General features: G+C 42.2%; 2 protein-coding genes across 2 annotated transcripts in view; both read left to right on the top strand.

The window, feature by feature from the left end:
• LOC6044281 (tyrosine-protein phosphatase non-receptor type 23) overlaps positions 1–22,595 on the top strand; it is a 40,059-nt gene that overhangs the window by 466 nt on the left and 16,998 nt on the right. Inside the window, exons 2-5 of the mRNA XM_038250107.1 lie at positions 5,292–5,443; positions 5,556–6,656; positions 18,911–21,844; positions 21,910–22,053. Coding sequence (XP_038106035.1) covers positions 5,360–5,443; positions 5,556–6,656; positions 18,911–21,844; positions 21,910–22,053 — 4,263 coding nt within the window. The 5' untranslated portion in view covers positions 5,292–5,359. The remainder of the gene's footprint in view (positions 1–5,291; positions 5,444–5,555; positions 6,657–18,910; positions 21,845–21,909; positions 22,054–22,595) is intronic.
• On the top strand, positions 32–5,167 carry LOC119765988. The gene is made up of 3 exons (XM_038250301.1): positions 32–1,428; positions 1,688–2,305; positions 2,347–5,167. Exons 1-3 carry the CDS (start codon positions 32–34, stop codon positions 5,165–5,167), a joined length of 4,836 nt encoding a protein of 1,611 aa, XP_038106229.1.

The raw sequence follows: 22,595 nt of genomic DNA, 5'->3' as shown, positions 1-22,595 counted from the left end.
GAAAAAAAGAAGAAGAGTAAAAGGTGCTGTGATGCCTCCAAAGAAGGTTGCAAGTACGGTGAAAAAAGGAGCGGAGAAGGTGGTGGAGAAACCTACAGGGAAGAAAAAACCAGCGGTTGTTGAAAGTCCGACAGCAAACTCGGGCGGAAAGAAGAAGGTGGATGGGACGGCTCGGTCCAGTTCGGCTCAGACAGGAGCAGCGGGTTCTCAAACAAGCGAAGCGGGTTCACAGACGTGTGCGTTGCTGGAAGAAGGAGAGGGATCTCAGTCATGCGTGACGGCGATTACGGCGGTACCGGAACAAGCCCCGGTGGAAGAAGGGAAGTTTGTGTTCCTGGAGGTGTGCGACTACGAGAAGCCCTTTCCGAAGCATGCGCTGGAGCTGGGAAAAGCTTTGCACGCCGCGGGATTTATCAGGAGCAAGGAGCTGACGAAGGTTGGAAGGTTCCGGTACAAGGTCGAGCTGCACGAAGCCAAAGACCGGCTGGACCTGTCAAGAATCAACCTGTCCTCCCTCAATCTGAAACTTTTCACACCAACAGCAAAGAAGCAGATGATATGTTTCATCCGAGGAGTTCCGTTGGATTTCTCCGAAGACGAAATCCAGGAGATTCAGTGTGAGGCACAGGTTGTCAAGGTCGAACGCATCAAGCGTAGAGGAGAGGGGGAAGAGCTGGTGGACACACCCAACCTCAAGGTAACGGTGCAAGGAACCGCCGTACCGAGAATGGTCCGAATCTTCGGAGTCAGTTTCAGAGCGGAGCAGTATATTTTTCCCGTCAAGCAATGCAGAACATGCTGGAGGTTCGGGCATTCGAGCAAAGTGTGTTTCGGGAATCCCAGATGTCAAGCTTGCGGCAGGGTTCATGTCACGGCCGGAGAATGCAAGGAGAAGGTCTGCTGCAGAAACTGTCGGGGTAACCATGAAGCCTCGGATAAGAACTGTCCGGAACGCAAACGACGAGCAGACATCTTCAGGACAATGGCGAAGAAAAACGTTCCGTACGCAGAAGCGGAGAAGGATCATCCCAAAGAGTCCAACAGATTTGGTCTGCTGGAGGAGGATGATGGCACAGGAGAGGGAACTTCCGGTTCTGGTTTCAGCTACGCGAAAGTGGCAAGGCAACGGCGGGCAGACAGGAGAAATAGTGCTGAAACGGGTGCGTCGGAGGAGGAGTGGGTGCCAAACCAACGGGAGAGGAATCGCATGCCTGCAGATTCGGCGACCGCGATGGGCTCGCAATTCGAAGGAAATACCTACAGGGCTACGGACTTCGAGGCGTTCATGGCACAAATGCGGATCCTCTTTCGTAACCAGCTACAAAGTTTCGGGTGGCTGGGCCCAATCAAGAACCTTCGGAACAAACTTGTAGATCGCCTGAAGCAGGACCGGACGGACATCGAAACAGATCAAATTCTGATTGGAGTGTGCACTGATCTAACGAACATTATAGAAGGCGCCGAACAAGGACACGTCCCAAGCAGAATAAACCCTAGTAGCGACAATGGCCAATAAACCCTTAAGGATTCTCCAGAACAACATACAGAGCATTAGGCCAATCGATACGCGAGAATCTCTGTACACTAGTTTCACGAAAAATATGATCAGTGCCGCAATTCTCCAGGAGATTTGGTTGAAGGAAGGTGAAAGTTTCTGCTTTAAGAGCTTTAAACTAATCTCAAAAAGACGGAAAGAAGGGTGGGGCGGTGTAGGAGTGCTGCTCAAAAGCGAAGCGGAGTACAAACAGCTAGAATTCGCCGAGTACACCCACGTGGAGGTCGTGGGCGTGGAGGTTTTGTCTTACGGGGATCCTGTCAAGCTGGTCTCCATCTATGTCCCTCCGGGAAGGCTCCCGGTTCAGCAGGTAAGAACAGAGCTGACGGACCTCTTCGGGGAACTAAACCAGCTCACAGGAAAAGTTGTAATCGGTGGAGACTTCAACGCACATCACCCGGAATGGAGTCCGCTTTCCAAGTCCTGTCCCAGAGGTGCCCATTTGAGTGAGCTGATCGCGGACTCCAAGTTCTGTCTGATGAACAAAGGAGAATCAACGACCATCGCCCTACCTGATGAACGAGACTCGGCCATTGACCTGACCTTGGTATCTGCGAACCTAGCTCCGAAGGTCAGCTGGAGAGTTCAGGACGAAGAATTTGGAAGCAAACACCTGGCGATCTGGATAGACATCAATTCAGCGATACCTGTAGCGGAAATCACAACAAAAAGGATCAGCGAGGAAAGGTTTTTAGAGTTCTTCAGAGGAATCACGCCGCAGTACATCTACGACCCCAAGAAATGCAAGATGTTCTTGAACAAGCAATCGAGCACGCTTCTTTCATCGTGAGGAACAAGAAAGCGAACTTCCTTAAGCCGTGGTGGACGGAAGAAATTGACAAGCTGTACGAAAGGAAGAAGGCCGCGCTCAAAATATACAACCAGGTCAAGTCTAGGTCGAACTACATTCTCCTCCAAAAGGAACGGGCCATCTTCAAGGGACATGCCAGACGGGCGAAGAGGGAGTATAATCTGGAACTGTCCGAGAAGATCGACGAAGGGACTCCGGCGAGGCAGCTCTGGAACATTGTTCGGGGCATAGACACCGCCCTAACTGATAACTGCCGCAAGCGGACATCCATCTCACTGGAGAAAGGTAAACAGTTCATGAGCTACTACTACGACAACAAACTCCAGGAGGTCCCTCTCCCGATCGCGATCGCGGATCCAGAAATGGAACTCTTCGATGCCCCGCTTTCGGTCGATGAACTGCTCGAAAACCTACACAAGAAAAAATCGTATTCCGCACCTGGTGTTAACCGGATCTCGTACAAACTGCTGCAAAAAATGGACTTCAACTTCCAAGTGAAAATCTGTGAGATGCTGTCCAAGGTATACCAGGCGAAGGTGTTGCCCGACACATGGAGGCTGACGGAAGTCAGACCGATTCCGAAGAAGGGTGCGGATCCGGACAGGCCAAACTCCAGAAGACCGATAGCGCTGATGAACGTGGAGCTCAAGCTGATCAACGCCGTAGTGAAGGATCGTCTCAACCAAATTGCTGAGGCCAAGAAGATCATCCCGGATCGCTCTTTCGGATTCAGGAAACGGATGTCATCTACTACATGCGTCAACTACGTGGTGAACGCGATCAAAGAGGTGCAGGATAGCGGGCGGGAGGTGATGGTTGCATTCTTGGACGTAAGCATGGCCTATGACTCTGTAAGAACCGATCTGCTGCTGGAGACGCTAGCCCGCTATAAAGTCCCGCAGCAGATTCTGACGTGGCTACACGAGTATCTACGGAAAAGGACCATCACACTCAACACGACTGAGGGGGAAATCACGGTAGAGGTTAGTGAAGGGCTGCCCCAAGGATGTCCAGCAGCGCCAACTTGTTTCAACTACTATACGGCACCGCTTCACGAACTCTCCAACGAGCGATGTGAACTGGTTCAGTACGCGGATGACTTTGCGGTGATCGCCTCCGGTCGTTCCGTGGAAGAAGCCGCAGAAAATCTCGCGTCCTTTCTCAACGTGCTGGTCGACAAACTTGGTGAGCTGAATCTACGAGTGAGTAGCCAGAAATCAGCGGTAATCCCATTTACTAGGAAAAGAGTGGACCACATCAAGATCAAAGTAAAAGGGAACTTGATTGAGATGGTCAACACTCACATGTACTTAGGGTACACGCTGGATCGAGTGCTGAGCCACAGAAAGCACATCATGAACGTGAGGCACAAAGCGAGTGAGAAGCTCGGTCTAGTCAAGATGCTGGCCAGGAAGTCTGGACGTGCACATCCAGCCACGATCATCAAAATTGGGAATGCTATTATCCGTAGCAGGATGGAATACGGATGTACAATATACGGAAACGCCGCCAAGACGAACCTCTCGAAGCTCCAAACACTACAAAACTCCTACATCCGGATTGCCATGAACTATCTACGCAGCACACCAATCCAGATCATCTTGGCAGACAGCGGGCAAATCCCTATGTGTCTGAGGTTTGAGGCGCTGGCAAAGAGGGAGCTCGTACGCAGTGTGTACTTTAGAACACCGTTGTTGAAGTTCATAAGCAGCTCGCTGGACAAGGAAATCCCGAACGGCTCATACATCACCGAGATCGCGGACAAGCATGCGGACCTGGTGTACTTGGTGCACCCCTCGGACAAGAACCGAGCGCGGGAAATGTACCTATCTGCAGGTGTTGAGTTTGAGCACATCGTCAGACCGGAACTGGGAGGGAAAAGCGATAAGAAGGAAAAGATCAATCCTGCGGTTTGGAGAGCAGTTTGTGCAGAGGAGTTGAACAACCGATACAAATATTTCGTAAAAATATACACGGACGCTTCAAAAACATCGACGGGGACAGCAATAGCAGTTTACGACCAACAAGATGAAGAGATCCTAGCAGAAAAGATTAACGACAACTCGTGCATCTCCAACGCGGAACTTCTGGGGCTTCTCAAGGCCTTGGAAATGATTAAGAGAAAGAAGTACAAGAAAGCGGTGATCCTCACCGACAGCCGAAGTGCCTGCCTGCTTCTGCTGAACAAGAAGAACCTCGAGGAGAATTACGTGGCCTGGGAAATCTACAAAGAACTCAAAAGTGCAGCAGGACAAAACATTAAAATCCAATGGATTCCAAGTCACTGCGGCATACCTGGAAACGAAACAGCTGACTTGGCAGCAAAACAAAAAACGGTAGGCCCACAAACATTCCCAACCGGGATCACACTTGGAGACTGTATCATCCTGAGCAAAAAGGAAATCTGGTGCGAATGGACAGCGAAGTACAAAGAAGAGTCAAAAGAAAAGGGAAAATGGCACTACGTATTCCAGAAGAACCCTGGACGTCAAATTTGGACCAGCAACCTGAACCTAAACCCGGAACAAATAAGGATCCTCAACCGAGTCAGGAGCGGCCACACACTCACCAAGGAAAGAAGGAAGCTGTGGGCTCTGGAAGAAGACGAACTCTGCGAATTCTGCGAGGAAGTAGAAAATCTGAAGCATGTGCTGTACGATTGCCCCAAGTACAACAACATAAGATCAAAATACAACGCGCTGGAATACATGAAACCACTTGCACAAATCTTCGAAGAAGACTGTGAGCAAAGCATGAAAGAAGTAGTGAGATTCATCAAAGAAGCCAACATCCAAGTCTGAAAGCAAACACCGCCCGAAACAACCAACAACAACAATAGCGAAGGCTACGGTGGCAAGATGGACCAACTATGGTCTTAGCCGTCAGTGCTCTGACATAGCAAAGGAAAAAAAAAAAAAAAAGAAAATTTAGTCAGCGGCGACAAATCTCAGTGAATTGTGCGTAAATTTCATGGTGAAACCCGCACCGAAACCATGGAAGCCGTACCGCGGATGCCGATGGTCAGCTTCGACCTCAAGTCGTCCCCGGAACCGACCTCTTTCGAGCCGCTGAAGCAGGTTTGTTCGGACATGAAAAATGCAAATTAAATTAGCAAAGTCTCCTCTTCAATTCTGCTGGATCATTGAACTTTGGTGACATTTTTTTTGTGCGATTCTTGTTTGCTTGCAGTACATTGCGGAGTATTACGACGAAGATCCGGACTCGTACTCGAAGGAATGCTACCAGCTGGACCAGTTGCGGAACGCTGCTTCGCGGCCAACGCAGGACGTCGAGGGGACGGCGCTGATGAAGCGATATTACTGTCAGCTGCACTCGATCCAGAACCGGTTCCTGTTGAACCAGCTGCCGGAGAGTCAGCAGATGTTGCAGTTTGCCTGGCGGGATTTGTACGCCGGGTCGACGCAGAAATCGACAATCAAGTTTGAGATGGCCGTGGTGTTGCATAATTTCGGTGCCCTGCACACGCAGCTGGGCGCGGCCGAGGCCCGGTCCGATCCGGAGAGCATGAAGAAGGCGTGTACGCACTTTCAGTGTGCTGCGTGGGCCTTTGGCTTCATCAAGGACAATTACGCGCTGCTGCTGCAGGGCGATCTCTGCACGGAAGTGTTGATCTTCAAGCAGGCCCTTTGCTTCGCCCAGGCCCAGGAGTGCATCATGGAGAAGAGTTTGTGCGACAACCGCAAGTCCGGTATCATCGCCAAAGTGACCGCCCAGATTGTCACCTACTACAACTCGGCTTTGGCCGCCCTGCTAACCCAAAACGGCGAAGACGGCCGCATCCAGGACATTGTCGGCAGCAAGCAGTTCAAAGAGTGGCGCAAGTACGTCAAGTTCAAGATCTCCTACCTGTCCTGCATCCTGCTGCTCTACCAGGGCCAGCAAGTCGAGGAGCAGCAAAAGATGGGCGAACGCGTCACCCTTTACCAGGCGTCCTTCGACAAGCTGGAAGAAGCTCGCAAAGAGTCCAAAAACCTGGCCCACATCGACCAGGTCAACGACGCGCTCCAGTTCACGATGGACGTGGTGGAAGCGAAGCGCAAGGCCGCCAAAAACGAAAACGAATTCATCTACCACGAGGAGGTCCCGGAGCTGAGCTCGATTTCGGCCGTGCAGGGTGCGAATCTGGTGCACGGGATTGGGTTCGACGTGACCGATCCGGAAGCGATGGGCGATGACATCTTTCACCGGCTGGTGCCGATGAAGGCGCACGAGAGCAGCTCGGTGTACAGCGAGGAGAAGGCGACCCTGCTGCGGACGATGGGGACGAAGGTGAGTGGTGCAGAACTGATTCAAGGGTATTTTTTATTTTTTGTATAATTTGAATTGGATCAAAAGTTTCGGGGGCTTCCCCTATGATCAAAGAAGCGATTTTGTGTCATTGGTTCACCCAAACAAGTCTCCACCAAATTTTGGCAACTGCCCTTACAAAAAAGATATGTAAATGTTCGGAAATCTGTATTTTTTCATGGTGTCGATTTCTGGAAAAGTCAGGGAAAACCTGGAATTGTCAGGGAATTTTATTTGACCTGGAAAAGTCAGGGAAAGTCAGGGAATTTTTAGCTGGGTCAGGGAATTTCGATGATGTTAAAAATATTACTTCAAAATTTCATTTCTTTTTGAAAATTCGCTCTTGATGATGTATTTTAATGTCTTGCCAAACTTTGCAACATTGATAATATTTAATTTTTTATATTGGTCAGTCCGGAAGGAACGCAGAACTCCATATAAAAAATACTTAAGAAAAGGGTCACGATGAAAAGCGCGTAGCTTGTTTGCAATATGTTTAGGTTTAAAAATCAAATAAATTGAATTTGATTTGGATTTCCGTTCAACTGAAAACTGCATATTACTAGCGCACACAGGGTGTGACAATATGAGGCAGTTGCCCCACCATTCTCAGAGATTTGTTCTAAAATTGGTCGTTTGCTTAGTATATAGGGACCACACAGAAAATTATACATTTTGTCAGAAAAATTGAATGATTTAAAAAATCAAAAGTTAAAAAATTCGAACATTTGAAAATTTAAAAAAAAATCTAAAATTCTAAAGCATTAAGATTCAAAATTTTTAAATTTTGAAATTCTGATATTTTGGAATTGTTGATTTCTTAATTTTTTAAATTCTTATTCTAAAATTCTAAAAAAATTGTAAGGTTGGAAAATTTTCCAAAATTTTACTTTAGTATTCGTTATCTTAATTTTTATTTTTCTCAAAATTAAACTGAACTATGATTTAAAAATTATCCAAAGTAGTCTAATTTTGTTTAATCTAAAATGTGAGCAAAATACGGATGGTGAAATAGAATTAAAAATTAAAGAATTAAATTCGAGAATTAACGTGAAGACTTCCATCATTGTCATGATTTTTCGTTCAAAGATATAATTTTTGCGTCACTTTCAATATTTTGACAAAATTCCTTCAACAAGTTGTTTAGAATAGTACCCTACACATGCTGATTCCTTTTGGAAACGATTATCCCATTTCTTGTAAAGTTATGGAAATCGTCATTAATCAATGATTGCCAACTAGGACGACAATGACTGTGCCACAAAATTATATAAATTTTGAAGCACATTTGATTTAAATCAAAAATTCTTTCAGTGGCTTCAAGAAGGCAACAACCGGCACATGCTGATTCCTTTTGGTGCTGAAATTCGTTAAATTAAATTTAATACAGAATATTTTATAGTGATGATTAATTTTCTTCGAAAATGATCAACGGCTTCACCTTAAAGAAATAAAACAAAACAATATGGAAAAACAGGGTTGTTACGGACTACACTCAACTCATTTTTAAACATACTGACTCTGAATATTTAATTTCTTTAAAGTTTTGAGTAATGTTTTTTATCCTTATTTGTTTTTTTTTATACTGGATACATTCAACTTTAATCTTGTGAATCTTAATCATATTTCAAACTTTTCCTGAAGATACAGACATTTGGATGTAACAAAAATTATTTTTCGGGCATGTTCCTTCCAGTGGGTGTACTTCTTGAACATTCTTGAAGAAAAATAGAAAAAAATCATAACATTCAAAAATTACAGCTCCAACATTCAAAATTTTATTATTCAGAAATTAGAAAATAAAATTAGGAAAAATAGTATTAAAAAACCCCAAAAAAATCATATTAAAAAAGAAATTAAAAGATCCCAAATGTTTAAATCAAAAATTATAAAAAGCTGAAAACAAAAAACAAAGATATCAATATTCAAAAATAAAAAATAAAATAAAAACAATCAAGAGAACAAAAAAAGTATTATTATTAAATTCTTAAATTCCTAAATTCCTAGGTTCTTGAATGCTGCCATTTTTGTTACCATCTTAGATTGCAGAAAACGTGATAAAATTTGATGTGCTTTTGGAGTTTTTTTTTTTTGGTTAGAGAAATTTTGAGAAGAAGATGTAGGAAAATTTGCTTCGATTTTTCTAAGTGACGTTTTGGTAAGATCATCGATTATGAACTGTATCTTAAATTTTTAACCTCAAGATCGAGAATTTATTACAGTTTTTAAATTTTATTATTTTTTTATTAAGATTTCATTGAGTTTTTAGATCTAAATTTCTAAATGTTGAAATTTTTGATTTTTTTTTGCCAAAATGTTTGTTTTGGGTTTTTCCTCTAGTTTACCTAATCCTAGCAAAAATATATTTTCAGCGTTTCAAGATTCTGCGTTCTGAGATTACAAAATTGAATTTATTATGAAACTCTTTTGTATATTTGTCGCAAACTTATTTTTCTTAAAATGACGCGGATTTGGCGCGGATTAGGTTTTGGGATGGCGCGGATTTTTTTCAATTTCTCCGTAACAAATCTGAATGAAAGAATTTGAGAGTTCAAGAATTTATAAAACATGGTCTTTTCGGAAAAGTTGTTTCCAGCATCCGAGATTTCATAGGGATTGTACAACTACATTTCACATATTTTCCCCAAACAACATTCAAGGGGTTACAAGGAGGAGTTCCCGTGGTCAGATCGAGCTTAAATTTGGAATCTAAAAAAACACCCAAATATCTAAGTTTGATAACCAATGACTTTTTGATAAGCTCGAGCAGGTTGTATTTTGTTTTTATTTTTATAAAATTATTGATCGTGTGAATGATCGTCTGTAAGCTCTGGTCAAGGCAGAAACTATTTTTTTAAATTTTATAGCAAATATATTTTGTTTTTTTTTGTAAAATTATTTAGGAAGATGTTTTCTAGCGAGTTGTGGCGCTATAACCACGTCAAATAGTGTCCAGGGCATTTGTGGAAACACAATGTCCCATCCCCGAGGGTCCCGGAGCACCAAAACTTCTTAGCATGGTGCTCCCAACGATTAATTGCTAAAAAAATAGGAACGTGAGCGGGGAATCCCCACGTTTCTTCCTCCCCTGCAGATTCAGAACTGTATTGCTGTTTGAACATTCGTGCTCAAACTCAATCCACTTCAACGAATCATCTTTGCGGTAAACTTTAGCAGTTGACCTGGCCGCTTCAACGTTTGTGATGTTTCAAAGCAATTTATTGCATTGGAGCACTGCAATTGTTAATAATGACAAGAGGATGCTAGGCGTTAATCAACCTAAGGCATTTTCCAAGATGCCCTCGAAAGACTGGCTGCGCTAGGGTTAGATTAGAGATTAGAAATTATTTGGGAAGATGTTTTCTTCAAATATCCAGAAACCCGTTTACTTTAAATACAATCATTGTTGCAAAAGTAGGTCTTTTTTAAAACCGTAAACATGTACTTGAAAAATTTACATTTAATTGTTTATTTTTCTTAGTTTTTCAGTTTTGTTTTAATCTTTCTTAAGGTTCTACAAAATTACATAGTTTTTCAAGTTTTTGTCTCCAAAACTATTAGTTTTTTTTATAAAAACACAATCAAAAATGGCATCGGCCTAATTCGTTTGAAAATTCCGCAAAAGGAAACTATTTTAAAATTAAACATGACTTCTTACTTCAACTCAAATTTTCATTTGCTTTTATTTTTTTGAAAACTTTTAACTTTAAATTTTCTTTAGGAAATGAAGTGAAACTAACTAATAGCAATTTCAAATTTGCAACAATTGTAATTATTAATTATTTCTAGAGTTTCTTTAAAGGTCCTTGTGTTTCATATGTTTTGTAAGGCATGCACTTCGAAAGAAACCGGTCAAGAAAAATTTCAAGTGGGCAGCAGCGGCAGCGAAAGCAAGCCAGAGAGGGTTAAGAAAAGCCCCAAGAAATCTCTCCATCTCATTTGTTCTGCTGTTCGTAAAGCTGTTTCTTGACCCCTTTCCTTCCGATCTGCGTAATAGCCTTTTATAGGACCCATTCAAAAAAACTCTAGATTTTTTGGTAAAGGGCAACATTTATAATGGCATCACCAGATAAAAAAACCATTGGACAATTTTATGATTGCTCATTTTGGGTGTTCGATTAGAAAAAAAAGATTGACAAAATAAAAAAAAATGTTTCTAAGTTTTTGCAGAATCCATCGTTAAAAAAATAAAATAAAAAAGTCATTGATTTTTTTCAATATCTTAAATTTGCAATATTCAAAAAGGAAAATGCATGAAACCATAAAAACGCTCCAAACAATATGTTAGTAAAAAATAAATATAAAAATAAAAATAAATTGGTGGTCTGGAGAGGTCAGGGAAAAGTCAGGGAATTTTATTTTGGGATTTGGATCGACACCATGTTTTTGAAGAAATTTTCTGAACGGTTGTGTATCTTCGGTAAAGTAGTAGGTATTGTTGTGGACTGTTTAGAAAAAAATGAAAGAAGGGGGGGGGGGGGGTCATTTGTTGATATATGTAAGGAAATTTTGTTACGGGGAAGGGGTTCATTAATCCCAGAGTCTCGGCCCGAAACTTCAAACACGAACAAAAGCAGCGAACCGAGGATTGGCAATGACGTTTTAGAATTTTGACAGTTTGGAATGCATTAATTACCATTTCCCGCATGGGTGATGTAGAAATTGTTGCACATGGCTGAAGTTGGGAATTTTGTAACTTATTTTGATTTATGCTAAATTTCAAATCTATATTTTTCACGTTTCTACATTTTTTACGTGCTCCTCATGTTTTTTAGAAAGTTGACATTTCGCTCGAATTATTTTTGACTTCGGTTTTTAATGTGAAATAACAAAAATAAAACTTTATTTGGTAAAAATGAAACTTTTGCTGACAGTGCATTGTTTTCAAGATATAGTCGCTTAATTTTACTAAAAATTTCCAGATTCTCGTTTTTTTTTTAATAGAGTTTGTCCATTTCGGATTTTTTTTTTCATAGGTTGAGAAAGTTTCCAATAAATATATTACTCTTCTCATTGAAAAGTGCCAGCGACAAAATTGGGCGAAAAGTTCATCGCCCGGAGATCGCGAGTTGGCGCGAGCGAATCAACACCGCGAAAAAAGATTCGGGGGTGCATTGGGGTTAAATGATTATTTCGTTATTCGGTTTAATTAGAAAATAATTATTTTTTCGTACATATCGCTACTTTGATGCGATGTAATTAATTTTTACAGTAAATTAGGCATTGTTACATCAAATTTGACCTTTCAATCGCACTAGAATGGCCAAATTTTAAAACAACAATGTTTGCCAATTTGACCTTTTTACCCCCAATTCCCCTTGTAGAACAAAAGAAAAGTTCATCCGCGAACTGTCAGCAGCACGCTGTTTTGTTTGCTAGATCAACATTTGGAAATGTCGAACGTTAAAGGAAATCGCTCAATAAATGGAAATTAACCGATTTCAAATGTTTTGGCCGCAAATGAAAGGTAAGGGTGGCTAATTTTTGATTCCGATCTGTAAAACTTGTTCTGGCGAGGGTTCTGGGCACTGCGGCAATCGATTTTAACGGCGGGTTGCTTCCGGTTGCATTTAATTTGCGGAGAAGGTTTTTCAATCCACCAGGGGCTTATTCGGGGGCAACAGTTTCGGTAATCCGGAACTTCTGGTAAGTTTAATATTTGCAGTGTTTAGCATGAAAAACAAACTTAGACTATTGAATACAAAATAACGCCTCATTTTTCTGTTTGTATGTTGTTGTGCAGGTTTGGTTTCAAATATTTCGTTTCATATGTTTCAATTGGGTCCTAAAGTGAAGCTTAAATTTGTGATATTGTTGTTCACAACGATAAAGCTTATATTTCTGAGTACAATGACACTTTGTACGACCGAGAAAGATTTAAAATCGAAATTTGAAAAAAAAATCGTGGCCCTTCTTGACAAAAAGGTCCTACTTCACAGCTCGTTCTACGCGGACCTTAGTGGATTCATCAAAAAAAATGTTGTCCTGTCCTATTTTTTGCATTTAAATGAAAAAAGTGATCAGAGATGGTTTTTAATCTGTTTTTTACCGTTGAACATAACAATTGACTTAGGGCTTTAGGACCCTATTGTCCGCCATTACGGGGTTTGTTTTCCGGTACCCCCTGAGATCATGCGTGATCAATGGAGGTCTATATGCAGCAATTCCCCACGAAAACAGCATGGAAAAAACAAAAGTGCTCGGATCGGGCTCAAAATTTTTCTGAGGGTTCCCTGGCCGAAATAATTCGACCCGTATTTTTTTGTTTGGCCATTAGGGTGACCTACGCCGTGTTAGGGTGGTCTGAAAAATGGAAATTTTCGTCGATTTTCGCAAAAACCATTTTTTTCGAAAAATCATAACTCCTCGCCATTTTAACCGATTTCAATTGTCTTATACGCAAATGAAAGGTGATAAGTTGGTGATAAGAAAAATAGTAAGAAGTTTCAAAAATCTAGCCTAACATATGAAAAGGGCGTATGAAACTTTAAAATGCCGTTTTGACGGTGTCTGAACCAAAGAGCTTATGTCTGGAAATATTTTTAGCGGATTTCCCGGACATTTTTACGTAACAAACCAAAAAATGGGAGGTGTTCATTAAGGGACCTTCCACAAACTACGTGGACATTTTTTTTGGAAAACCCAAACCCCCCCTCCCCCTCGTGAACAATTGACCATACAAAAAAAAAAACTTTTTTGTATGGAGCATGGACAATCGCCATACCTCCCTCCCCTAAATTGTCCACGTGGTATATGGATGGTCCCTAACAGGATTCCGAGATATAATTTTTTGAAAATAAAATCCGTGTTTTTTGACGCTCCGCGCGCAAAAACCGGAGAATGCCGAAATTGGCAAAAAATCAACTTTTTCACTAAAACTGCGATAACTTTAAAATTTCAGCGATGACCTATAGATGTTTGGGGATCAAAATTGTTTTAATTAAAAGACGCAACTTTTGGTACCCAGACATGTCATCGTTGAAATTTTAAAGTTATCGCAGTTTTAGTGAAAAAAGATGATTTTTTGCCAAATTCGTCATTCTCCGGTTTTTGCGCGCGGCGCGTAAAAAAACACGGATTTTATTTTCAAAAAATCATATCTTGGAATCCTGTTAATGAACTCCTCCCATTTTTCAGTATGTTATGTAAAAATGTCCGGGGAATCCGATAAAAATATTTCCAGACATAGGCTCTTTGGTCCAGACACCGTCAAAACGGCATTTTAAAGTTTCATACGCCATTTTCATGTGTTAGGCTAGATTTTTGAAACTTTTTACTATTTTTCTTTGAAAGGCTAACTTATCACCTTTCATTTGCGTATAAGACAATTGAAATCGGTTAAAATGTCGAGGAGTTATGATTTTTCGAAAAAAGTGGTTAGTCTATGTTTGTTTTTCATGCTAAACACTGCAAATATTAAACTTACCAGAAGTTCCGGATTACCGAAACTGTTACCCCCGAATAAGCCCCTGGTGGATTGAAAAACCTTCTCCGCAAATGAAATGCAACCGGAAGCAACCCGTCGTTAAAATCGATTGCCGCAGTGCCCAGAACCCTCGCCAGAACAAGTTTTACAGATCGGAATCAAAAATTAGCCACCCTTACCTTTCATTTGCGGCCAAAACATTTGAAATCGGTTAATTTCCATTTTTTGAGCGATTTCCTTCAACGTTCGACATTTCCAAATGTTGATCTAGCAAACAAAACAGCGCGCTGCTGACAGTCCGCGGATGAACTTTTCTTTTGTTCTACAAGGGAATTGGGGTAAAATGGTCAAATTGGCAAACATTGTTGTTTTAAAATTTGGCCATTCTAGTGCGTTTGAAAGGTCAAATTTGATGTAACAATGCCTAATTTACTGTAAAAATTAATTACATCGCATCAAAGTAGCGATATTTACGAAAAAATAATAATTTTCTAATTAAATCGAATAACGAAATAATCATTTAACCCCAATGCACCCCCGAATCTTTTTTCGCGGTGTTGATTCGCTCGCGCCAACTCGCGATCTCCGGGCGATGAACTTTTCGCCCAATTTTGTCGCTGGCACTTTTCAATGAGAAGAGTAATACACTTTTTAAAAAAAAATTACACTTTAGTTTAAGTTAGGAACTTTTTTGAACATAGGACAGTTATGCGTAGAACGGCAGTGTATGGGTTAACCAATGACACAAAATGGCTTATCTAGTCCCAAAAAGTTTGAGCCAATTGAAAGCCTTGGGCATGAGTAAGGATCTTGTCGCCGCTAGCGGGTTGGCTCAATTATAAAATTAAATATTGATAATATTACCCAATTATCCGGCCAACACTTGCGATCGGATCTCTACATTGTGTCTAGGTGTAAATTCCTAGCTAGGAGTGATCAGTGTTAGAGATGGTCCCAGGGCTTAAGTAGGAGTTCATTGAAGCAAATAGTCTCCCCTCCCTTTTAAATTGAAAAAATGAACTCTGAAAACAAGCGCTTACTCACAATAAACAGATGCCTCTTCTAGGCCTGGTAGGGCTGCAGAAAACATAGATTTATAAGTATATTATAAGCTGTGTATTATTTTGATATGTCAAAATTTCCATAGAGTCTCGGTCAATCAATAATGTAATGACATCGGACAAAATTCGTTAATCTGTTGAACTAACGGTTGACGGATTATGGTTGTATCTACCATTGTTGCGAATCGAGGGTCTACTGGAGCCTTGACGATCAAATGGAGCCTAACATTTCAAAAGGGCGCATGGGTTTTGTGAACAAGAGTGTGTCTCCTTCACTTAAATGACAGTTTACATAAGGTATTATAGAGATACACTCTTGTTTGCAAAGCTTGTGTGCAAACTTATGAACTGTTCATTTATGTTTATTGGTTTTGGAAGCGGCAAGGCTGGTTTAAAAAGGTCCTTTACCTTATTTGGCGTTGTAATAAAACATTTAAGGATTTGAGATTAAATTTACATTCAGGCAGTTTAGTTTAGGTTGTTGATTAAAGTTAGTTAGGTTTCCGTAGATGAATAATTGGATTTAAATTATAGTTGATTTGGTCGAAGTGTCTGTTTCTATTTGTAATGTACGACAGGACTACTGACAGACGCGACAGGTCGGCAGTTAGTTTTCATCTTTTGCTCTCCAGTATTTTTTTTTTTATTTCCTTTAAATTTGGAATACATCATAGGTTTCTTTAGTATAGATCTCCGATAAGTTACATTTTTTTTTATTTAATTAACTAATAATTTAATTTATTCCGGGCCTATTTACTTTGAACCACAATTTAAGATTTTCTTTTCCCTGCTTGCCATACAATTTTGAAATCAATGATTAGAGTATTTAGGATAATTATTTTCAACATTACAATATTTATCTGTTTGTTATCTCCACATTACTTTTTATAACAGGTTTTAAAAAGAATACTTTCTGTTGTTACATAAGCCTTTTGCTTGTTCAACAGACAATTTAGAAATGTTAGGTGTTAAGCGGAATTAAGCTAGACCATTTAGAAATTTAGAAGTGCATTTAGGTTTAGGCACACTTATTTTAACCATGAGCTTCAGTTTTATTTTTATTATTATTTAGAGAAGATTTGTAGGGTTTATTGTCCCTAATGAGTTCGTTCCTTAGAAATTAGGAGAAAAAAGATACTGCCGCCACCTTTGTTTAATATTTGCAGGTACCCAGCCTCATCAGCGGAGCTGGTCAAAGGATGACCAGGTCAAATTCGTTACTGACCAATTCCGACATCAACTGGCGAAGGTGATCTAGGACATCTGACGGCGGTTGCGGGGTCGTCCTCTCAAAAGCTAAGTAACAAATCAGTAAAGTAATCGTATTACAGGCCTGCCTATTATGGTCATGTTGAATACGATTAACTACAACACTAACCATTTAAACTTTCAGCAAACAAGACTTATGACGGACGTGACAAGACGAGGGCCTGTTAAGCTTTTAAACATTGTTTTCTGTTGTTTTCTTTACTTCTGATAATTAATTACTTTCGTTGATTGATTGTAAACCTCAACATATAAATTCATTTTGATAACTTTGCGTTTGTTGGGATGGTTTAATAATCGGTTAGTAAAGGTCCATTTGTGCGTGGATAGTGTACTCCGTTCGCTAGGGTTCCTTGGAGTCAGTTCTGTGGGGTTTAACAGTCTCGACAGTTTAAACCTATAGCGCTGATTTTGGGAAGCTCGTGCGAACGGGGTTTTAATGAACATTGGGGGCGGCGATTGAGCACGAAGTTTTGATTTAGCTTATTTACATCATTACACGATTACATACTCTCACAAACACAATCTCATTTTAACCTACCCAATCATGTCCTCAATCCCCGCTCCCATGGAGTGCGAGCGATCCGCATGTGATTGACACGACCATTACCGTTCCTTTACACAACCGGACTTGGACTGACTTGATCCTGGCTATCCCACCTCGATCCGCAAAAAAAAAAAAAAAAAAGTTTGAGCCAATTGAAAATTATAAATAAAATCAATTTCCGGTTTTGGTGTAGTATTGCTTATTTTCAAAATATTCGATATTTTGTAAAAAAAAATAACTAATAGTTGTGTTCTTTGAAATCCATGTTTTAAGATTATGAAAATTGAGAATTTTCAAAAAATATGGTATTTTGCGAAAATGTAGTTGTAAAACCACTAATATTTTAAGAATTTTACCAACGTTTTGCGTCGTTTGATAACCACATTTCAAATTATAAAAATTGAAATTGGAAAAAATGCGATTTTTTTAAATACAAAAAAAATAATCTCTTAAAAATGTTTGCAGAGTGTCGCGTTGCTTTACTCGATTGAATATGTTTTTTTAAAGTTCTGAAAATTCAACTATTAAACAATTGTATCGAAATCTGGAGTTTTTTTTTAAAAGGTCCAATGAACCAATTTTTCAGTTTTTGCTTTTTGGGTGTTTATTGATACCCCTGACTCAAGGCGGTTTCAAAAACACCCAAAAAGCAAAAACTGGAAATTTGGTTTATTGGACCTTTTAAAAAAAAAACTCCAGAAATGTATTTTTTTTTGCAATTTCGTCGTGAAACTACTTACTTTTCCTGTCATTCTTGAACGACGAAAAAGCCTACTTTTCTGTACCAAAAATAACAGAATCGAATAGCAACACTTTTCACAATAAATGCTGAAAAGTTCTACTTTTCAGCACTCAAATGGGTGCTGAAAAGTTGAACTTTTCAGCACTTGTTTTGAAAAGTAACACTTTTCAACATTTTTTTGATTTATTGACAAAATACATGAAAATTTGACATAAAATTTCACTTCACTTTCCGCATTGCAAAAAATGTTGTATGGAACTCGTTGCAAAACTTAATTCTTCAGCACTCTTCGTATTTACGACTCGTGCTGAAAAAATCCTCTTTTTGCAATTTGTTGCATAAACTACTATTTCTATACTGTTTAGGATAAATTTTATACGCAAGAGAATTTTAAGGAACGCAATTTTTTTTTGCAATTGGGTACTAAAGCCCTGTGTCAATTTTTATGTACAACGGTAAAAAAACACGATTAAAAACCATTTCTGATCTTTTTTTTTTTCATTATAACTCAAAAAAAAAATTGACAAGACAACATTTTTTCGATGGATCAACTATGGTCCCCTTGGAACGAGCTGTCAAGTAGGAGCTTTTCTGTCAAGAAGGACCGCGAGGTTAATTTTTCAAAATTGATTTAAAAATCCATTTTAAACTCTTTGTGGTCGTACAAAAGGTCATTGTACTTAGAAAAATAAGCTTTATCGCTGTAAACAAAAATATCAGCAATCTAAGCTTCATTTTAGGACCCAATTCTGCTGTGAAATAGACAACTTTTCCTGTCCTTCTGGAGAAACGAAACGGCCTATTTTTCCCTACCAAAAATAAAAGAAGGAAAATTTATACATTTCAATACCAGTGCTGAAAAGTTCAATTTTTAAGCACTGTAATGGGTGCTGAAAAGTTGAACTTTTTACCACTAGTACCCAAAAGCAACACTTTTCTTTTTTTTTGTTAATTTACTAAGCACATGAATGTTTGACATAAAATTCATTTATAGAAGCGTTTTTTGGAATTGCAAAAAATGTTGTAAGCAACTCGGTGCAAAACTTGATTTTTTCAGCACTCGTCGTACATCCAATGAAGCCCATATTTGGGATTTAGGCTCAGTATGCCCACCGGAACAAATGCCCCTGAATGCCCGCCAAAAAAGCATTTTTGTTAATAAAAAAAAATGCAAAATTATTTTACCCTCCCCAGGTCGAGGACAAGGACGCCGAGCTGGCTTCGTTCATGAGCTCGCTCAGCCTGGACTCGATCAACCTGCAGCACCCGTCCGGCGCCAACGAGTCCCGCCTGCCGCAGGGTCTGGTCGACCGGTGCGCCGACCTGAACGCCAAACCCAGCGCCATCCCCGATCTGGTGCAGTCCATGTCCAGCCTGGCGGAGACCTGCTCGGACGTGGAGGTAATGCTGAAGGAGATTAAGCAGCTGCTGCGGCAGGACGAGATCCAGGAGGAAGGGTATCAGGCGAAGATCGGGCAACGGTCGAACGGGGGTGGGCACATTGCGGAGTTGGCGAGGGAGTTTGCGAAATATCAGGAGGCGCATAATAAGGCTGGGGAGAGTAACGATACGCTGCGGAAGGCGATGGGACTGCACGTGCATAACTTGAAGATTTTGGCGCAGCCGTTGAAGGATATTAAGGAGCAGATTCCGGCGAGTGGGGAGCAGTTTGACGAGGGGACGCTGAAGGAGTTGAGGGGGATTCTGGGGAAGGTTAATGAGATGAAGAAGCAGCGGGGAAAGTTGTACGGGGAGTTGAGGGTGAACATTACAAATGACGATATTACGTCGCAGTTGATTGCGCTGGAAAGTGGCGGGTCGGATGGGAAGAAACGGATGCAGGAGCTGTTTAGGAAGGAGTTGGGCAAGCACGATCAGCTGGTGGCGCTGCTGGATGCGAATTTGAAGGCGCAGGGGAATATCTTGAAGGCGTTGACGGATATTTACGCGCGTTGTGCGCCGATTATCAAGGGGATCAGTGAGTCGAAGACGAAGCGGGAGCAGTTCTTTTCGTCACTGCAGGGTTCGTACGATGTTTATGAGGATTTGCTGTCGAAGAGTGCGAAGGGGTTGGAGTTTTACAAGAAGTTGCAGGGGAATGTGCAGAAGTTGTACTCGCGGGTGAAGGCCGCTTGCGACGTTCAGGACGAGGAGAGGAACCAGAAGCTGAAGTCGAGTAATTTGATGAAGAAGCAGCAGGACGTGGTGAAGGAGGTTCCGAAGGTTTCTGGGAGTGGTGGAGGTGGTCCGAAGTTAAAGGACTACTTGAAGAGCGGGAACATAACGCTGGGGTCGATCAAGGCTTCCGGGGTTGATACGAACGCGACTTCCGCGTACATTCCAACGGTGCGTCCGGCTCCGGTTGGTTCGGAGAGTACGGCACCGACGTCGAGTTCTGGTGCGGGGGCGTACTACCAGGACTCGTACGCGAACTACAACTACTATTCTGCGGCGGCTTCAGCCGCCAATACTGCACCAACTCCGGACTACTCTCAGTACTACCAACAGCAGCAACAACAACATCAGATGACCTATGGTCAGACCATGCCCGCCTCTACATTCCAGTCGGCGCAACCGACGAACACCGTATCGCAGAGCCAACCTCCGACAACGGGTTACGTCAACCCGATTTACCAGAACTCGTCCGGCTATTACAATGGACGTCAATCGCTGGACTACGGACAATATCCGGCGGCGCAACCCTCACCGTCGCTTTCTTCAGCGTCTTCAAACGAAGTTGCGCCTGCGGCGCCGCAGCAACAACAGTGGAACTCGATGACCCAGCAGTTTGGGGCGATGAATCTCCAGCAACCAACAGTAGATCCTGCCAGCTATTCGACCAGCTATCAACAACCCGATCAACAACAGCAGCAGCAATACGCTGCTCAGAATGGCCAATCCTACGCCGGTTACAACACTCAATACTACCAACAACCTTCTCCCGTACCTCAGCAACAATATCCGCAGCAGCAAGCTACGTCGCAACCTGCGGCGGTCCAGGAAGCTCCCAAACCGCAAGAACCGGTAGCGTCGTACCCGGCAACCTATCCCGGCTACACGTACAATCCTCAAACGGGCGGTTACGACTACACCGGGCAGTACAGTCAGGCCTCGTACACGAATCAGTACAGCGTGGCTCAGCCGACGGTCACGACTTCGTCTACGACGACGGACACAACCGCTACAACCGGGTTGTACTACGGAACTCAACCTACGCCGATGCCGACGACCTACGACTACAGTCAACAGCAGCAACCTCAACAAACGGCAACCGTTGAACCGACTCCTTACTACGACTACCAGCAAGCTCAGCAGCTACCGGCGCAGCCGGTTCAGGACCCGTCCCAGCAGTACTATCAGCAAGGACAAACCCAAAATCCTTACTACGGCTACCAACAGCCATCCGTAGATCCCGCTGCAGCAACTGCCCAACAATCAACTCAGTATTCCAGCTATCCAGCCCAAACCGCGACATACCCCGCAACCTACCAAACCTCCTACCAAGAACTACCCGTCCAACAACCTCCCCCTATCGAACAACCCGCACCAACTCCCGCCGTAACCGCCGCCGCCCCAACTCCAACTCCCCAACCCGTCGTCGCCGCCCCAATTCCAAAGCGTTCCTCAAACCTGGACCTCCTCTCCGGCATCGACTTCACCCCGGCCCCCGTCGAAGCACCCGTCCTGCAACCCCAACAACCAGCCGCCGCCCCCGCGGAAGACGACATCAAAAGTGAAGTCCTCACGCCAACCAAAGCACCACCACCCCCAGTTGATCCCGCTCCCACTTCCCAACCCACACAACCAACCATCGATCGCAAGCCCAGTCTGGACAACCTGTCGCTCTGCTCCGATCTCAGCTCGATCGATCAGAACTTTGACTGGGAGAGTGCGTCGCTGAAGGCGGCAAGACCCCCCGTTGCGGATTCGGCAAGTGTTGTGGCACCTTCGGTGCCGGCCAGTATCCTGGTCGAGGCGGTGCGCGATCCGTTCGAGGATCAACCCACTCTCAAGTGGTTCCACAAGGAGGTCGAGCGGTTGGAGAAGTTTTGCGAGAGCTTGAACGTGAAGACGCTGAACGGGACGACGCCGCTGGATGGGAAGTGGAAGGAGCTGCAGGATATGTTGGTGAGTACCAGCTTGAAGGCGCGTTTGAGAACATCCGCAAACTGACGGTGAGAATTTGTTTTCAGGTGAAGGAGGAATCCAAGCGACAGGTTGGGGTGGCGAAGCTGTTCCCCGAGAAGAATCGCTCCGTCGATTGCGTGCCGTACGATCATGCCCGGGTGACGCTGCCGACCGAGACGGACAACTACATCAATGCGGTGTACGTGAAGGTAAGGTGACGAGTTGGTAGTTTCAAATATTTTTCTATATCTCGTGACGGTGGGGCGGTACGACCCCTTTGATATCTCGATTTTTACTAAGACACGTATTACAGTGATTTGTAGCTCGAATTCGTTATGAGATAGAAATTTGGTGCCAAAGGCACTTTAGTGTAAAATTAGACGCCCGATTTTATTGGAAATTTAATGTACTTTTCAAATCTGCTCAAAATCTCATGCTCTCATGCTCAATTTATTGTACTTTTCGAATCTGAGTAATTCGATTTCGTAAATTTATTCGCGATATTTAAATTTTATTTTTTTTAAGATTCAGCAGAGATTTTCTGATCGATTTGGTGTCTTGAGCAAAGTGAGTGCATAATTGGCAAAGGGAGGGCGTGGTCGTAAAAAATAATTGGAGCGAAAAGTGATTTTTTGTGATTTTCAAAGCCCTTCCTATATCATCGTTGATCGGAAGGCACGGCGTCGGGTGGATTGTGTTTAAATTTTTCGAATAAGTTTTTATTTTTTTGCGGTGAAAAGCCATTTCCATA

Source organism: Culex quinquefasciatus, chromosome 2 (assembly GCF_015732765.1).
Source record: "Culex quinquefasciatus strain JHB chromosome 2, VPISU_Cqui_1.0_pri_paternal, whole genome shotgun sequence".
NCBI classification, from domain to species: Eukaryota; Metazoa; Arthropoda; class Insecta; order Diptera; family Culicidae; genus Culex; species Culex quinquefasciatus.
Note: the sequence above shows the minus strand (reverse complement) of the source record. Positions and strands in the feature narration are given on the sequence as shown.

Bases quoted from the DNA above. Each gene is read 5' to 3' on its own strand.
- LOC119765988 (XM_038250301.1), top strand. From the start codon at position 32: ATGCCTCCAAAGAAGGTTGCAAGTACGGTGAAAAAAGGAGCGGAGAAG. The intron at 1,429-1,687 runs GTGCACTGATCT...AATCTCAAAAAG, and splicing joins GATCAAATTCTGATTGGAGT to ACGGAAAGAAGGGTGGGGCG. The intron at 2,306-2,346 runs GTTCTTGAACAA...TTTCATCGTGAG, and splicing joins GACCCCAAGAAATGCAAGAT to GAACAAGAAAGCGAACTTCC.